Source organism: Scylla paramamosain, chromosome 41 (genome assembly GCF_035594125.1).
Source record: "Scylla paramamosain isolate STU-SP2022 chromosome 41, ASM3559412v1, whole genome shotgun sequence".
NCBI lineage: Eukaryota > Metazoa > Arthropoda > Malacostraca > Decapoda > Portunidae > Scylla > Scylla paramamosain.
Window position 1 is genome coordinate 8,194,467 of NC_087191.1, and position 15,000 is coordinate 8,209,466.

A 15,000-nucleotide genomic window follows, 5' to 3' on the forward strand; every position below is an offset into this window, starting at 1 on the left:
ACAGAAGCCAGAAGGATGACGTTTGTTTGTTTGTGGTGGGTGGGTGGGTGAATGAGTGAATGGGTGAGTGAGTGAGTGACAGAGAAAATAAGGTTGGTGTGAATAAGAGATAACATGACAAAATAAAATTAAAAAGATGGAGAGAGAGAGAGAGAGAGAGAGAGAGAGAGAGAGAGAGAGAGAGAGAGAGAGAGAGAGAGAGAGAGAGAGAGAGAGAGAGAGAGAGAGAGAGAGAGAGAGAGAGAGAGAGAGAGAGAGAGAGAGAATATGAACAGAAATGAAGATGAAAACATAACTGAAAAAAATAAAGGAAGAGAAACAGGCAGAAAAAAAAAATATGAATGAACAGACAGACAGACAGACAGACAGAGAAGAAGAAAAGAAAAAGCCAGAAAATACTCTAGCAATGATAATATAACAATGTATGTATGTCATGTAGTAGTAGTAGTAGTAGTAGTAGTAGTAGTAGTAGTATATGCACATCATCCAACACATTAGACAATAGAAAATAATTGGTATGGTAAAAATTGTAAAAAACTTTCGAGCACTCTCCCTCCTTACTGTCTGTCACACAAGACCAGGGAGATTCACACGCCACTTTACAAAAACATACTAAAAAACTGATTCCATTTACAATATACACTTTTTTTAAGACTTCAGGGTGTTTTTTTCCTATTTTTTTCTCCATCTCTCTCTCTCTCTCCGTGTTTTGTTTATTTTTTTTTGCAATCTTTTTTTCTCTCCGTGTTTTGTTTCATATATTTAAAATTTTTAAGCATTGTTTTTTTTCGTATTAAATTTCCAAGTTGCACTTCTAATATACTTTCTCATATATATATATATATATATATATATATATATATATATATATATATATATATATATATATATATATATATATATATATATATATATATATATATATATATATTCTGATGTTTGTTTTCTTCTTATCTTTTTTTCTCCATATTTTGTTTCATCTATAACTGAAATTTTTATATGATTTGGTTTGTTTATTAGTTTTTCCACACTTTATGTTTCTGGGTATAATTTTTATTCTCCATATTTCATTTCATCTATATCTTAACTGTAATACGTTTCAGTTTGTTTATTTGTTTTTCATATTTTAGGTTTCTGGGTTTCTTTATATCTTTTGTTTATCTTATTTCCACTGTGTTTTGTTTACAGTTTTAAATGTTTAGGTTCATCTCAACTTGTCACCAGTCTGTGTGACCGTCACCACCACTCCCTCTCTGCCAGGCCTGGTGCACTGCCACACACTGCCACCAAGGCCGGCCGTGTCTGTGAGGCGTCTGGCTCACCCACCACCCACCACCACACCGCGGCTCACAACACAGCAAGGGGCGGCTGGGCTGGTGCAGCCGCCGCCGCTGCCATTGCTGCATCCCCGCCACAGTAGCACCATTGGAAGGACCATCCCACTGCCACCACAACTCAACCGCTCCTTAATGCTACCATCAACTTCTCGGACATCGATAAGAACATTAAGAAATATAAATTCATATTCAAATGGAAATACGAAAGCAACCGGCTGACTGACTGACTGACTGACTGACTTTTCAAGCCATGGAGGCAGCAACAGCAGCTGGCCCCAGTCAGACTGCAGGCAGGGTGGGGGGAAGGCAGGGTGGGATTAGGCAGGGCGGCATGGGGGGAGGGCAGGGCAGGGCTGAGGGCCAGGCACCGTGCCTTGGGTACTAACAAGGGGGCTAGGGGCTGGGTTGTCATTGCCGGGAGCTGAGGTGGGTGGAATCGGAGCGTTTGGGCGGGGGCGGGGGCGGCCGCTTCCTCCCGGGCATGGTTTGGGCTGCCCGGGTGGGGTCCTCTGTGCTGTGGGGTGGCGGGGAGGGCTGCAAGGTGTGGCTGTGCCCCCGGCCAGCCCGCTCTTCTCCCTGGGCAGCCCCTGGGTGCAGCCCGTGGGGGGAGAGGTTTTCGTACAGGCTACCATAGTGCTCCTGTATCCACGCCCCCACGTTGCGCTCCGCCTCGGACGGCAGGATGGGGTCCCGGAAGCCCAGCACCTCGTGGGGCATCTTGTCAAAGTCCTTGCACTTCTGAGCCACCTGCCACTTCTTCTGCATCACTCGCTGCAGGTTGTTGAGGAAGGAGCGGGGCGGGGTCACCTTGTTCCCGGGGCTGTCCAGGCGCCCAGGGTTGCTGAGCCGGGTGGAGTCAGACCGGCGGGGCAGAGGGGGCCGCCCCGTGGGGGACTCTGGGGCGGGGGGGATGTTCTGCACGTCGTCGAGGAAGGTGATGCGCTTCACCTTCTTCTGCGGACTCTTCTGTGGCTGTGCGTACACTGGCTGGTGGGGTGGGGGGTGTGGTGGGGTCTGGTGTGGTGGGGGAGGGGGATAGGGTGTCTGGTGGGGCGGGGGTGGGGGATGTGGTGGTGGCGGTGTTTGGTGTGGTGGTGGCGGTGGGTGCTGTGGAGGGTGTGGTGGACTGTGGGCATAGATGGGCTGGTGTGGTGGGTGTTGTGGGTGTGGGGTCTTCTGTGGAGGTGTCTGGTGGGGTGGGGGCGTGGGTGGGGGTGGTGGGAGGGGGGAGTCAGGATGCCAGCCCCCGTTAAGAGTGGCAGCGTGGGGTGGAGGGTGAGGGGGGGAGGCAGGGGCAGGGGTGTGGGTGGAGGCGGTGTGGGCACGGAGCTCAGCCAGGAAGGGGGGGGAGGCATAGGCCGGGGAGTCCCCTGAGTCCCGCCGGGGCTTGGGGGCCACGCTGGGGGGGCTGACGGCCTGGTACACAGGGGACCCCACACCCTTGGGCTTGGGGGGGGGCAGGGGGAGGCCATGGGGTGGAGGGTGTGGTGCTCCGGGATGAGGTGGGAGGCTGGCATGTGGGGGTGGTGGGGGTGGAGAAGTGGCCTTAGGTGGACTAGATGGTTTGGGTGGACTGGGTGGGGGTGGTGGGGGCAGGGAGGTCATGCTGGCCATCATGAGGTCACTAGGGTTGATTGGGGGGAGGGAGGCCTCATCAGGAGGGGGCGGGAGGGAGTTCAGACTCAGGGTGGAGGCCAGAAGCTCAGGGGGGGGAGGGGGGAGGGTTTCAACAGCACACTCCGTCAGCTCAGGGGGTGGAGGGGGCAGGGGGAGGGAGTCTACATCATCATCCCTGGTGGTGACAGAGGTGGTGGAGGCAGTTCTGCCCTGCGAGGCTCGGCGTCTCAGTGTGCTCACCTCCTCGGACAGGGAGCGGCGCACACTCTGCCTGACGGCCGAGCCTCGCGCCTCCCCCACCTCCTCCCCCTCCACCTCCTTGACCAGCAGGCGTGTGGTGGAGGTCAGGGGAAGCTTGGGGTTATTAGATGGCTTGCGCTTGATGGTGCCCTGCGGCGGGAACTCCGCCTCAAACCCTTGCTCTCCTGTTGGTGTGCCCGCCCAGGACCGCTCACTCAGACACCCGCTGGAGCTGCTGGAGGAGCCGCTGTGGGGGCCATCTGTCCGCCTACCCAGCGTGTTTACCGGTGTGTCCTGCGAGGAGGAGCCAGCCGAGGAGGATGCGTCGTCGTCGCCATCTGCAAGACTGGGAGCCAGGCAGGAGTCCAGGGAGCGGGACTCGGAGGAAGGCGTGGTGGCCTGCGAGGTGCCATGCGACCCGCCCCCGCCCCCTCCACCCGGCCCACCTCCACCCCCGCCCCCGCCAGCCATGGACGCAATGCTGAAGGAGCGGGAGGAGGCCAGCATGTCAATGTCCTCTTGTGCCAAGTCCTCCACCAGCGCCCGGTAGTTCTCCAGCAGCCGCCGCCCACTCTGCAGACACACACACACCTCAATGACTCATCAACACACACACACACACACACACACACACACACACACACACACACACACACCTTGGTAAGTAATAAACACACATACTGTACACCTTAAAAAGTAATGAGCAAACTCACACATAAATATCTGTTTATCTATTATCTGTGTCTTCTTTTTACTTTCAGCACCAGCTCTATAACTGTCGTCCTATCAATTCAACTTGTCTTGTCATTTACTACCTGTCTCCTCTTATTTCTAACCTTAAATCTGCTTCTCTCTTTCAATCCCATCTTTCAATCTCTATCTTCAATCCTTCAGTCACTTCCACTTTCCCTCTCTGTCAACCTACCTTGGCTGTTTCTGCCTTCCATCTGCCACTCAGCACTCCCTCTCCCTGCCTTACCTTAGCAATCCTGATGCCCATGACCCACTGGGATAGAGTCTCGGGGTCCTCGGAGCAAAGGTACTTGATGTACTTGCTGCTCTTGGCCTGCAGGTGGGGGTGCTTGATGGCAAAGCACCAGTCTGTTGGCGCCTTGTACTTCTTCTTCCACCCTACGCCATAGTACACCTGTGGGGGAGAGGAGGCTCAGGATTGCAAACACAATACTGCATGGCTGTATCAACATGTGGATCAAGGAATGAAGCAAGATGAGGATAAAACAGAAAATTGAAAAGAAAAAAAATTAAAAGGAGAAATTATAGAGAAATTGAAAAGAAGAAATAAAGAAGTTAAAAAGACTAACTTAAAGAAGAAAATATTGTGGGAGCATTTCTTCTCATTCTGCAGCTACCTCCAAACATTATACTGCCTGGAAATTGCAAGATCTATTCCTCTTCATTCCTTTCCTTCTTGCAGGTGCTTATAAAGGTTACATACAGTGCTTTTTAGTTTAGGCATTGTTGCATATGAGAGTGAAAAGGTTAAAATACAACATATATGCAACTTATAACATACACAACTTACAATACAACTTACATACACAACTTGAAATATACACACACAAACTTTTCCTCCAATCTCTTAATATGATTTCTGATTCTGTTTGGCCAGCACCTCACTCACCCTTTTCTTCTAATTTTGTTGCCTTTGGCCAAAACACACACACACACACACACACATTTAAGGAAACGTTAGATGCTAAGAAATAAACAGACAGGACTGCACAAGCCTAAGTATGGGTCTTTTCCTTATCTCACAAATAAGTAAATACAACTAGGTAAACACACACACACACACACACACACACACACACACACACTCACCTGGTTCACTTCCAAAGTGGTGAGACAGACAAGGTCCTTGGAGGAACGCGAGGACTTCCCCTTGGGGCAGTAGTAGAGGCCAGACGCTCTCAACACAAAGTAGTACTTCTTCCACACCTTCTTCCCTTCCGACTTGAGGAACAGATGCCCCTCCACCTCTGGCACCCCCACCCCCGTGCTGGAGAAGAATTCCTGGTGGCGGAGCAAAGGTGGAGTGAGTGATGGGTGGAATGTGTGGTGTTGTGGAGACTGTGAATGATGAGTGGAGAAATTAAATGAAAATCACAAAAAAACAAGTTTTGGGGAAGGAGGGAGGAAAATCCAAAATTTCTTGAAACACACAAGGAAAAACTGACAACTGAAAGATGACACACACAAAAAAAAGTCCATAAAGAGATAAGGGAACAAACACAAAAAAAATAAATAAATAAAAAAATAAGAAAAAGTCAAGTTCACATAAAATACACAAAAATAAATCAAAATAAACATGCCATAAATTAAACCCACAAAAAAAATATAAAATAAAATAAAATAAAATAAATAAATAAATAAATAAATAAATAATAAATAAACAAATAAAATAAACACCAATAAAAAAGGCACAAATCCATAAAAAAAAAAAAACACTCCATACAAAATAACAACAAAGACACCCTGCCACACCCAAATCCTCCATCACTTGCCTCCACCAGAGTGTTTCTCCCCTCGTCGTCCAGGTCCGAGTTCTTCTCTGAGGATGAGCCGATGAGGATGTAGTGTTCTGGCCGCAGGAAGAGGTCGTACTTGTCGGGTCGCTCTGAGAACAGCAGCTTGTTCTTGCTGTCCCTCGTCCACAGCAGCAGGTTCTCCACTAGCATCTCGTCGTCCTCGTAAATGCGCTCTGAGGTGGAAGGTTAGGCTAGGTTAGTGGAAAGTTAGGTTAAATTATGTTTGTGGTGAGGTTTGTGGGAAGTTAGGTTAGGTTAATGGTGAGGTTAGTTTGATGTGGTTAGGTTAATGATGAGGTCAGTGAAAAGTTAAGTTAGGTGAGGTTAGTCTGATGTGGTTAAGTTAGTGGAGAGTTTAGTTTGATGTGGTTTGGTTGGGTTTGGTTAGTGAGAAGTTAGGTTAGGTTAGTACAGAGGTTAATCTGATGTGGTTAGGTTAGCTTAGTGGAGGAGTTAGTCTGATGTGGATAGGTTAGGTTAGGTTTGTGAGAGGTTAACCTGCTGTAGTTTGAGGTTAAAGTACTGGTGATGCTGCTATTAATACTAGGTACTCTCACTAATATATCTGTAATTATAAGTACTAATGCAGTTTCAAGAAGGATAAAAGCTGAACACAATCAATTTCAAGAAGGAAACACACACACACACACACACACAAAGAAAAAACTAGAAAGAGAAAGAGAAAAGGAAAAAAAAAAACACTTCACAAATCAAACAACACAAAACAAAAATAAGAGAAACAAACATAACACCACCACCACCACCACACCACCACCACCACCACAACACACCACAGACCACCACCACTCACCCATATAGAGGTCGGGGATGTGCTCCACGATGGCCCACTTGGGATCCATCCTGACATGGTTCTTGTCAGCTAGAAGTCGCGTCACATGCACCACCGTCATCTTCTCATCCACCAGCAAGGACTTGGTGGAGCCATCCGAGGTGAACGCCTTGATGAACAGCTTTTTCACATTGGCCTCCTTGATTTTCTCCAGGGCCATCTTGATCTTCTCTGCCTTCAGCTTGGCCGCCTGCTCCACCTGTGAGGGCATGGCGGAATATAGAGTAAGTTAGAGGTTTATATGCACAGGAATGCCTGAAATATCTGAAATACAGTACAAAAATGGATAAAGAGGAGAAATGGAGAGATGGGATGAGGAATGGGGAGAAAGTTGAAGGTGAATATTGAGTTGAAAAGAGATTGATATGCACAGAAATGTCACCAAAATACCAGAAATGCAGCACAGAAATGGATAAAGAGGAGAAATGGGGAGATGGGAGGAGGATCAGTGAGGTTTTAATAAGTATAGCAATGCATAAAGAAGAGAAACAAAGATGGAATGGAGAGTAAGGTTAAATGTTTGTCTTATCTTTTAAACTCCCTAATACATCTATTCTGACCTCATAAACATCAAAGACTACTCAAATCAACTGCCATGTTATGCTGTTTGTGAGGGGAAAAATTTGTCACCCATCTTACTGTCTGGACATTAAACTTTTGCTTCATAATTCAAGAATGCCTCATAAATATCACAGACTACTCAAATCAACTGCCATGTTATGCTGTTTGTGAGGGGAAAAGTGAGGGGACATTAAACTTTTGCTTCATAATTCAAGAATGTGTGAAATATAGTAATGTGCTCTTAGTGTGTTTGTGTGATCTCTCTTACTAATTACAAGGTAGTTTTCACCTGTCTTGTTGTCTGTAGGTTAATTCTTGCTTCATAATTTAAGAGTGACTAAAGTAATGTGTTATGTTGTGGCATTAGTGAGACAAAAGTGTGTGTGTGTGTGTGTGTGTGTGTGTGTGTGTGTGTGTGTGTGTGTGTGTGTGTGTGTGTGTGTGTGTGTGTGTGTGTGTGTGTGTGTGTGTGTGTGTGTGTGTGTGTGTGTGTGATGTTTCTTACTAATTGTAGGGTAGTTTTCATCTATTTTACTGACTAGATTAATTTTCTGCCTTCTCTATCCCCAAGAATGACTCAAATGAACCACTGAATTGTGTTGTTAGTAAGAAGTGTTTACATGACATTTTCTACCATCTACAGATCTATCCTGACCTTGTAACTCACCATGGACTCAATTCAGTGATAAGTTTGTGTCCTTAGTGCTTGATGATTTATAAAGGAAGGGAAAAGAAAAAAAAAAAAAAATAGAAACATAAAACTGAAATAATAAAAAACCAAGGAAACAAATAAATACATTACTCAAACCCAACGACAAAAAACAGACAAGTGAAAGACAGAGAAAGATGTGGCTTCAAACGAAAGAGAGAAATGGGAAAACTGAAACCACCAAAAGGAAAGGAAAACTAAAATGCAAGCCAAGAACAAAAGGAAACAACGCAAACAAGAAATGACAGACACGAAACGAGATCACCCCCCCCAAAAAAAAATAAATAAATAATAATAATAAATAAATGAAAAAAATAATAAAAAATAAAAAATAAATAAATAAATAAATAAAATAAATAGTAAAATAATAAATAAGTAAATAAAAAGAAAAAAACATCAATAACAAGAAACAACAGACTCGAAACGAGACCCCAAAATAAAAATAAATAAATAAAAATAAAATAAATAAATAATAAAATAAATAAAATAAATAAACATACAATAAAAATAAATACAATAAAAAATAAATAAATAGTAAAATAATAATAAATAAGTAAATAAAGAAATATCAGTAAAAAAAATAAATAAATACCAAATAATAATAACCAACAAATTAACAGTAACTAAAAATAAAACAAATAAAAAGATATATACACAAACAGACATGTCCTTATCAGACTGAACTGGCTTATATACACCTCGATAGCTGGCTTTGTAATACCAGTGGCTTTGTATGTAGCTCAGTGCCTTGGCAAATAGTGTAAGTGTAAGATTGTTTGACAGTGGCTTAGTGACTGGATTGGCAGCAGCTTGGCAGGTGACTTAAGCTCCTATCCTTGACAAGCTTTGCTCTCTCCATGACTATTTTCAAAGGCCACAGAGATGATCAGGTGGGTTCTTGAGTGTTTCTCCCGTTAATAATGTAGAAATCTTATTATTCTGTCACTAGAACTGTAAGAACACCTTGAAAACCTGTGTCACTTCAATTAGAGCCTTTGTGATGATAAAAAACATCCTTGAAAACCCATGTCACTTTAATTAGAGCCTTTGGAACACTAAAAACACCCTTGAAAACCCATATCACTTCAACTAGAGCCTTTGGAACTCTAAAAACACCCTTGAAAACCCATGTGACTTCAACTAGAGCCTTTGGAACCCTAAAAACACCCTTGAAAACCCGTGTCACTTCAAGAAGAGCCTCTTGAGTGAAGTTTGAGTGTGAGCAGAAGTGTTTAGTGGCTTAGTGGCTTAGGCTTAGGAATATTCAAGCCAGGACACACTCACCTTGTCCAAGCCACAGTCCTTGAGCAGATCGGCCAGCTGTGGCAACGTCAGGAAAAGGGTCTGTACCACCACCACCACCACCACCATGCAAACCAAGAAGCACCAAACACATGCAAGGGAAACAAGACACGGGTCAGCAACACACACACCCACACACACATCGTTTCACACACCAAGGTTACAAAGACCAAGTGTTGCTTGTTATTTACAGGGGCACATGAAGGGTTAGGTTAGGTTGTGTTTTTTTGGGTTGTTTTGTGTTGTTTGTGTTGTTGCTAGATTAGGTTGTGTAAAGTTAGGTTTTTCTGGTTGCTGTTTTGTGTTGTTGCCAGATTTTTCAGTGTCATTTGTAGTGATCAAGTTTTTTAGGTTACCGTTACAATTTGAGGTATTTATTGGGACACGTGTAATGTTGGGTTAGGTTGTGTTTTCCAGGTTATTTTTTTGTTATCAAATTTGAAATACTATTTATTGTGGGATCAAGTTATCTTTTTTTATTTTTTTGTGTTTCTGTAAGATTTCCAGTGTTATTTACAGTGAAAATTGTTGCTGTTTGTGTTTCTTTATGATGTCTAATGTTATTGAAAGTGCAGATAATTATTTTTTTTGTATTTGTTAGATTTCCAATGTAATTTAAAGTGGAGGTAGTTATTGTTTGTGTTACTATGAGATTTCCTATGTTATTTGTTTGTGTTTCTGTAAGATATTCCTTGTTACTAGAAGTGGAGGTGGTTATTGTTTGTGTTACAATTAGCTTCTCAACATTACGCACAGGGAGGGTAGAGTTAGCATACAACAAGTTAGCTTAAGGTCCTTTGTCCTGGAGGTAGAAACCTTTGTGTTATATTAGTTGGGATTTAAACAATGGGGTTAGTTTTTAGTACACAGAGATTATAATCATCACTTATGCATTAGAGAGACTGGCCAAGGGAAGAAAGTGACAAGAAAAGGCTCAATCATTATACTGTTCCCCAAATCAATGAGATCTCAGAGAAAAGGTAATGGAAATGAGATCCAAAACAAAGGCCAATGTTTTTGGTGTGTTGATGCCCAAAGTAATGTATAGAGGTAGTGGTCACCTTATAATAGACTAGTTTCCCTCAGAGTGCTTAACAATACTACAGGGACTGCCATGTGTAGGTCTGATGGCTCCCTGAAGCTCCCCTTATGTTTTTATGTTCTTAATTCAGACACGATTCACTTAAGGATTCACTCAAACTTTTGGCATGAGAAGATATGTCAATAATAGATAATACATACATACATACATATATATATATATATATATATATATATATATATATATATATATATATATATATATATATATATATATATATATATATATATATATATATATATATATATAAATAACAATTTTCTTATAAGCTAGTTTCAATTTATACAAAATACTGGAATTTCTGCAAGACAAAAATAATATCAACTATGTATGTGCATTTCCTTATGAACTAAGAGTTTCAATCCATAGAACATTCACTTAAAATGCAAAAATTTATGCATGATGAAAAAAATATCAACTGTATGTATATATAAATATATATATGAATTTCTTTAAGAGGTACTTTTAATTCACACAAGACAAGACACTTAAATTTATGCATGACAAAAAGAATAAGCAACATGTGCAACTTTCCTTATGTAATAGTTTTAGTTCATACAAAATTCACACAAGATATTTCAATTTCTGCATCACAAAAAAAAGTATGCATTGTAATTTCTGCATAAAAAAAAAACTATGAATGCAAATTTTATGAAGTAATCTTAATTCATACAGGATTCACTTAAGGGCCTGAATTTCCGCAAGACAAAAAACAAATATGAACTATGATTGCAAATTTCCTTATGAGCTGAAATTTCAGCATGACAAAAGACATACGAGAACAAAAAAAAAATAAAACAAAATAAAAAAATAAATGAATGACACAACCCTCTCAATAAATGCGTGACACAACCCTCTCATGCCAGCCTCTGCCACAATGTCCTACTTTTTTTTTTATGTAAGAGAAGCATAGGACAAAGGCAACAAAACTTATACAAAGAAAAATGAAAGAAAAAGGCCTATTGAGGTGCCAGCCCACAAAGAAGAGAAGAAAAGCCGAAAGGATTAACTAAGAAGAGAAGCCAAAACTACCACCACCACCACCACTACTATCACCACCGCCACCACACAGAAATAAACTAAGAGCCGTATTCAGAAACACTTTGCTCTCTCACCACGATCATTTTCAAAAGCTACAGAGATGATTAGCCAGGTTCTCAAGAATGTTTCTCCTGTTAATAATGTACAAAACTTCTTAATCTGTCACTAGAACCATAAAAACACTCTTAAAACCCATGTAACTTCATTTACAGCCTTTCGAAGTAATGGAGGTGCAGCAGAAGTGTTTCAGAACAGTCCTAACACCACCACTACCACAACACCACACCAGGCAGCATCTCCGCCACACAAGAGCATCACAATATCACGTTTCACAGGTACAGCCACACACTGCACAGCTGGGAGTGGTGTAAGGGGGGTCAAACAAGAACAAGACACCAGCACTGGGTTGTTATACTGTACCAGCAGCAAGAACACTGTATTCAAGGTAGTGTTATGTTAAAAGGCATGAAGGAAAGTTAAAATCAATGCACTCTAGGACACTTCCATGTTTTGATCAAGTATTACCAACTAGCATAATTTCTACAGCAGCCCACCATTACTGCCAACACACACACACACACTTGTACTGCTTTTTGTGGCATCTTTTAGTGGTCATTAAGCAGCTGCACCTTCCCAGAGACCAACAGGATGACAATATGAACAAGGAACAGTGTCACTCAGTACTTTCCAGCAACTCATGATGATAGAAACACAACAAAGAAGTGACAAGTGTGGAAGTAACAAGTGTGGAGGCCTGAATATCTGCACACACCAGCCAGCCATCTCAGCATCAAGGGGCATGACAGAAACAAGAAAAAAAGGACACCATCATTTAATATTTTTAGTGTGTGCTGATGATGATAGAAACAACAGAATGGCAATGGGGTCAAAAAAAAAAGACACCATCACTTAATACTACCAAAGAAACAACATAACGACAGCAGGGAAAAGAAAAAAAAATGACACCATCACTTTATACTTTTTGGCATCAACTAATGACAACATGAACAATATGACAGGAACAATGAACAGCATTAGCCAGAACTTCCCAGCATCCACTGATGATAACAGCAACAAAATGATGATAGGAACAAGAGACAGCCAGGAACATCACTGCTCAATATCTCTTAAGTGTCCGACAGAAACAAAATGACGACACAGAACCCTTAAGAAACAATAATTAACATCACCACACACTACCTTTAATCATCTCCCAGAAAAACAAATGATGACAGGAACAAGAAACAGCAAGAAACAGCACCACTCAGTACCTTTGTTCGTCATCTGCCTGCCAATGACAATACAAACAATCAAATAGCAGAACCAAAGAACAGCAACAAGTATGAAGAACCTGAATACCTGCCTGTGTGCTTGGAAGGTTAAGAAAACATGACCAGAGCAGCCAAAGGAACAGACATCCTCTAGTGACAACAGAAACAAAGAAAAGACAAGTATGAAGAACCTAAATACCTGCCTGTGTGCTGAGAAGGTTAAGGAAACATGACCACAGCAGCCAAAGGAACAGACATCCTCTCACAACATCAGAAACAAAGAACAGACAAGTATAAAAGACCTGGATATCTGCATGTGCCAGCCAGCCATCACTGCACCAAAAGGCAGCAAGGAGGCATCAGTAAAGCTCAACTAACCAGCCTGACTCACAACACACTCACCTGAGACAAATGCTTATTGGCATCAGGTCGAGAGCCGCCAGACGCGCCACTGGAGGCCGAACTCTCTGACGACAGCATGGAAACATTGTCGCTGAATGCTGAATCATTGTCTGGGCTGTCTGTGCGGCCTGGGGGGGAGGAGAGATGGAATGATTGATTGAGGGACAGTGAATTTAGGAGCTGTTAGGTACACAAGCTGGAAAAGATTGAGGATTGAGTGACTGAAGGAGCTGAAAATTTGTGTAAAACTGACTTACTGATTTATTGATTGGTAAATAAATTAAGAATGATAATAAAGTGGAGAATCATTACAAACTACTAAATGATAATGGAGTGAAGGAAAAAGAAGTGGAAAATGTTAATGGAGTAAATGATAATGAAATGAAGAATGATGAAACAACTGAATGTGTGAGAGCCTTACCCATTGTAGTTATAGAAAATAGCAAATAACATCAAATAGACAATGGTAATGAAGCAGAAAAAGATAAAGATGTAAATAAGAGACAAGGAACAAACCAAACAAAGTAGAAAATGATAATGAAGCAAAAAATAATAATGAAGTGAAAAATGATAAGTCGACAGTGATAATGAACCAGAAAATAGCAACAACAACAACAGAGACAAGAGACCAAAAATAAACCTTACTCAGTTAAACAAAAAAAAAAAAAAAATAAATAAATAAATAAATAAAATAAAAAAAATAAAAACTACAAAGATAATAATAATGAAGCAGAAAATTATGAGAGAGAGAGAGAGAGAGAGAGAGAGAGAGAGAGAGAGAGAGAGAGAGAGAGAGAGAGAGAGAGAGAGAGAGAGAGAGAGAGAGAGAGAGAGAGAGAGAGAGAGAGAGAGAGAGAGAGTAGAGAATGATATAATGAAAGAGAAAACTGTAAAGAAGTGAATAACGGAGACAAGCAACAAACCAGGACAGCCTTACCCATAGTGGTGGCAGACACATCAATCTCCATATTAAGAGGCTCCAGTTTAGGTCTGCTACTGTTCCCCGAGTTGCTGCGGGAGTGTGTCTGTCGCTGTGGCTGCTGCTGCTGCTGCTGTGGTGCCTCCCCGTGAAGCTGTGGTGGCTGCATCTGCTGTGGCTGCTGCTGTTTGGGCTGCATCTTGTCTGAAATGTCACAGTCGGTTACCTCGTTGCTGTGGCTGTGAGCTAAGCTGTGTATTGATTGCTGTTCATTATTTAGTCTTGTCTTGTAGATGCTTGGATTAGGTTCAATGCTGTGGTTATTTTGTTGTTCTTTTTTATTGATTTTTACAGACTGCTGTTCATTATTCTGTCTTGTCTTGTAGATAGAAAGTGTCTGGGTTAGGTTCAATGCTGTGGTTATTTTGTTGTTTTTTTCACTGATATCTATAGTGAAAAATATTTGCTTAGGCCCATAGGAAAATAGAATATTGGGTTGATTTTATATTTTTTTTAGCCAGCAAAAAAAAAATAAATAAAATAAATAAATAAATAAATAAATATATAAATAAATAAATAAATAAATAAAAATAAAAAAAATAAAACAATACGTTGATTTTCTATGTTTTAGCTAAGGAAAAGAATAAAAGGTTTGTTTTGTATTTTTAACCTACAGAGCCTACTATTTAAGAGTGCAGTACAAAAAAAAAATTCTCTCTCTCTCTCTCTCTCACCTAACTATCTATTTCTCTCCCTGGCCTGTGGTTTAGTGAATGAGAAAGAGAGATAAGTAAAACATTCTCTAATCTCTTAACCACCTCTTTCTCTCCCTGACCTGAGTTAAAGAGAGAGAGACTCCTTGCCTTCACATAAGTAAGGATATTGATTCCTCTTCATAATTCACTTTGATCTCTCCACACGCCCAGCCTAAGTTTGCCTGCCTCACACACCCAGCTTACGTTTGCCTGTCTACATAATGGTGTGTGTCTTTGTGACTCTTTGAAGTGTTCGTTTCAACCCGTTACCTGTCTATTTGTTAATTAAGTGGGGTATGTTTGTTTTTATTATTAATGTTATTTATTTATTTGTTTATTTTTTAT

General features: G+C 41.5%; 1 protein-coding gene across 10 annotated transcripts in view; it reads right to left on the reverse strand.

Annotated features, from left to right (window-relative positions):
• The window catches only part of LOC135092922 (abnormal cell migration protein 10-like), a 148,846-nt gene that overhangs the window by 506 nt on the left and 133,340 nt on the right, over positions 1-15,000 (reverse strand). For 7 of the 10 annotated variants that reach the window (XM_063991712.1, XM_063991713.1, XM_063991714.1 and 4 more), the window contains 8 exons: positions 13,919-14,104; positions 12,982-13,109; positions 9,148-9,207; positions 6,555-6,792; positions 5,720-5,916; positions 5,037-5,285; positions 4,174-4,341; positions 1-3,767 (listed from right to left, as the gene is read on the reverse strand). The exon at positions 1-3,767 is cut by the window's left edge and continues 506 nt beyond it. In XM_063991712.1, the coding sequence (XP_063847782.1) occupies positions 1,746-3,767; positions 4,174-4,341; positions 5,037-5,285; positions 5,720-5,916; positions 6,555-6,792; positions 9,148-9,207; positions 12,982-13,109; positions 13,919-14,104 (3,248 nt within the window). In that variant the 3' untranslated portion in view covers positions 1-1,745. The remainder of the gene's footprint in view (positions 3,768-4,173; positions 4,342-5,036; positions 5,286-5,719; positions 5,917-6,554; positions 6,793-9,147; positions 9,208-12,981; positions 13,110-13,918; positions 14,105-15,000) is intronic. The other 3 variants (XM_063991720.1, XM_063991722.1, XM_063991721.1) reach the window with 3 other exon arrangements.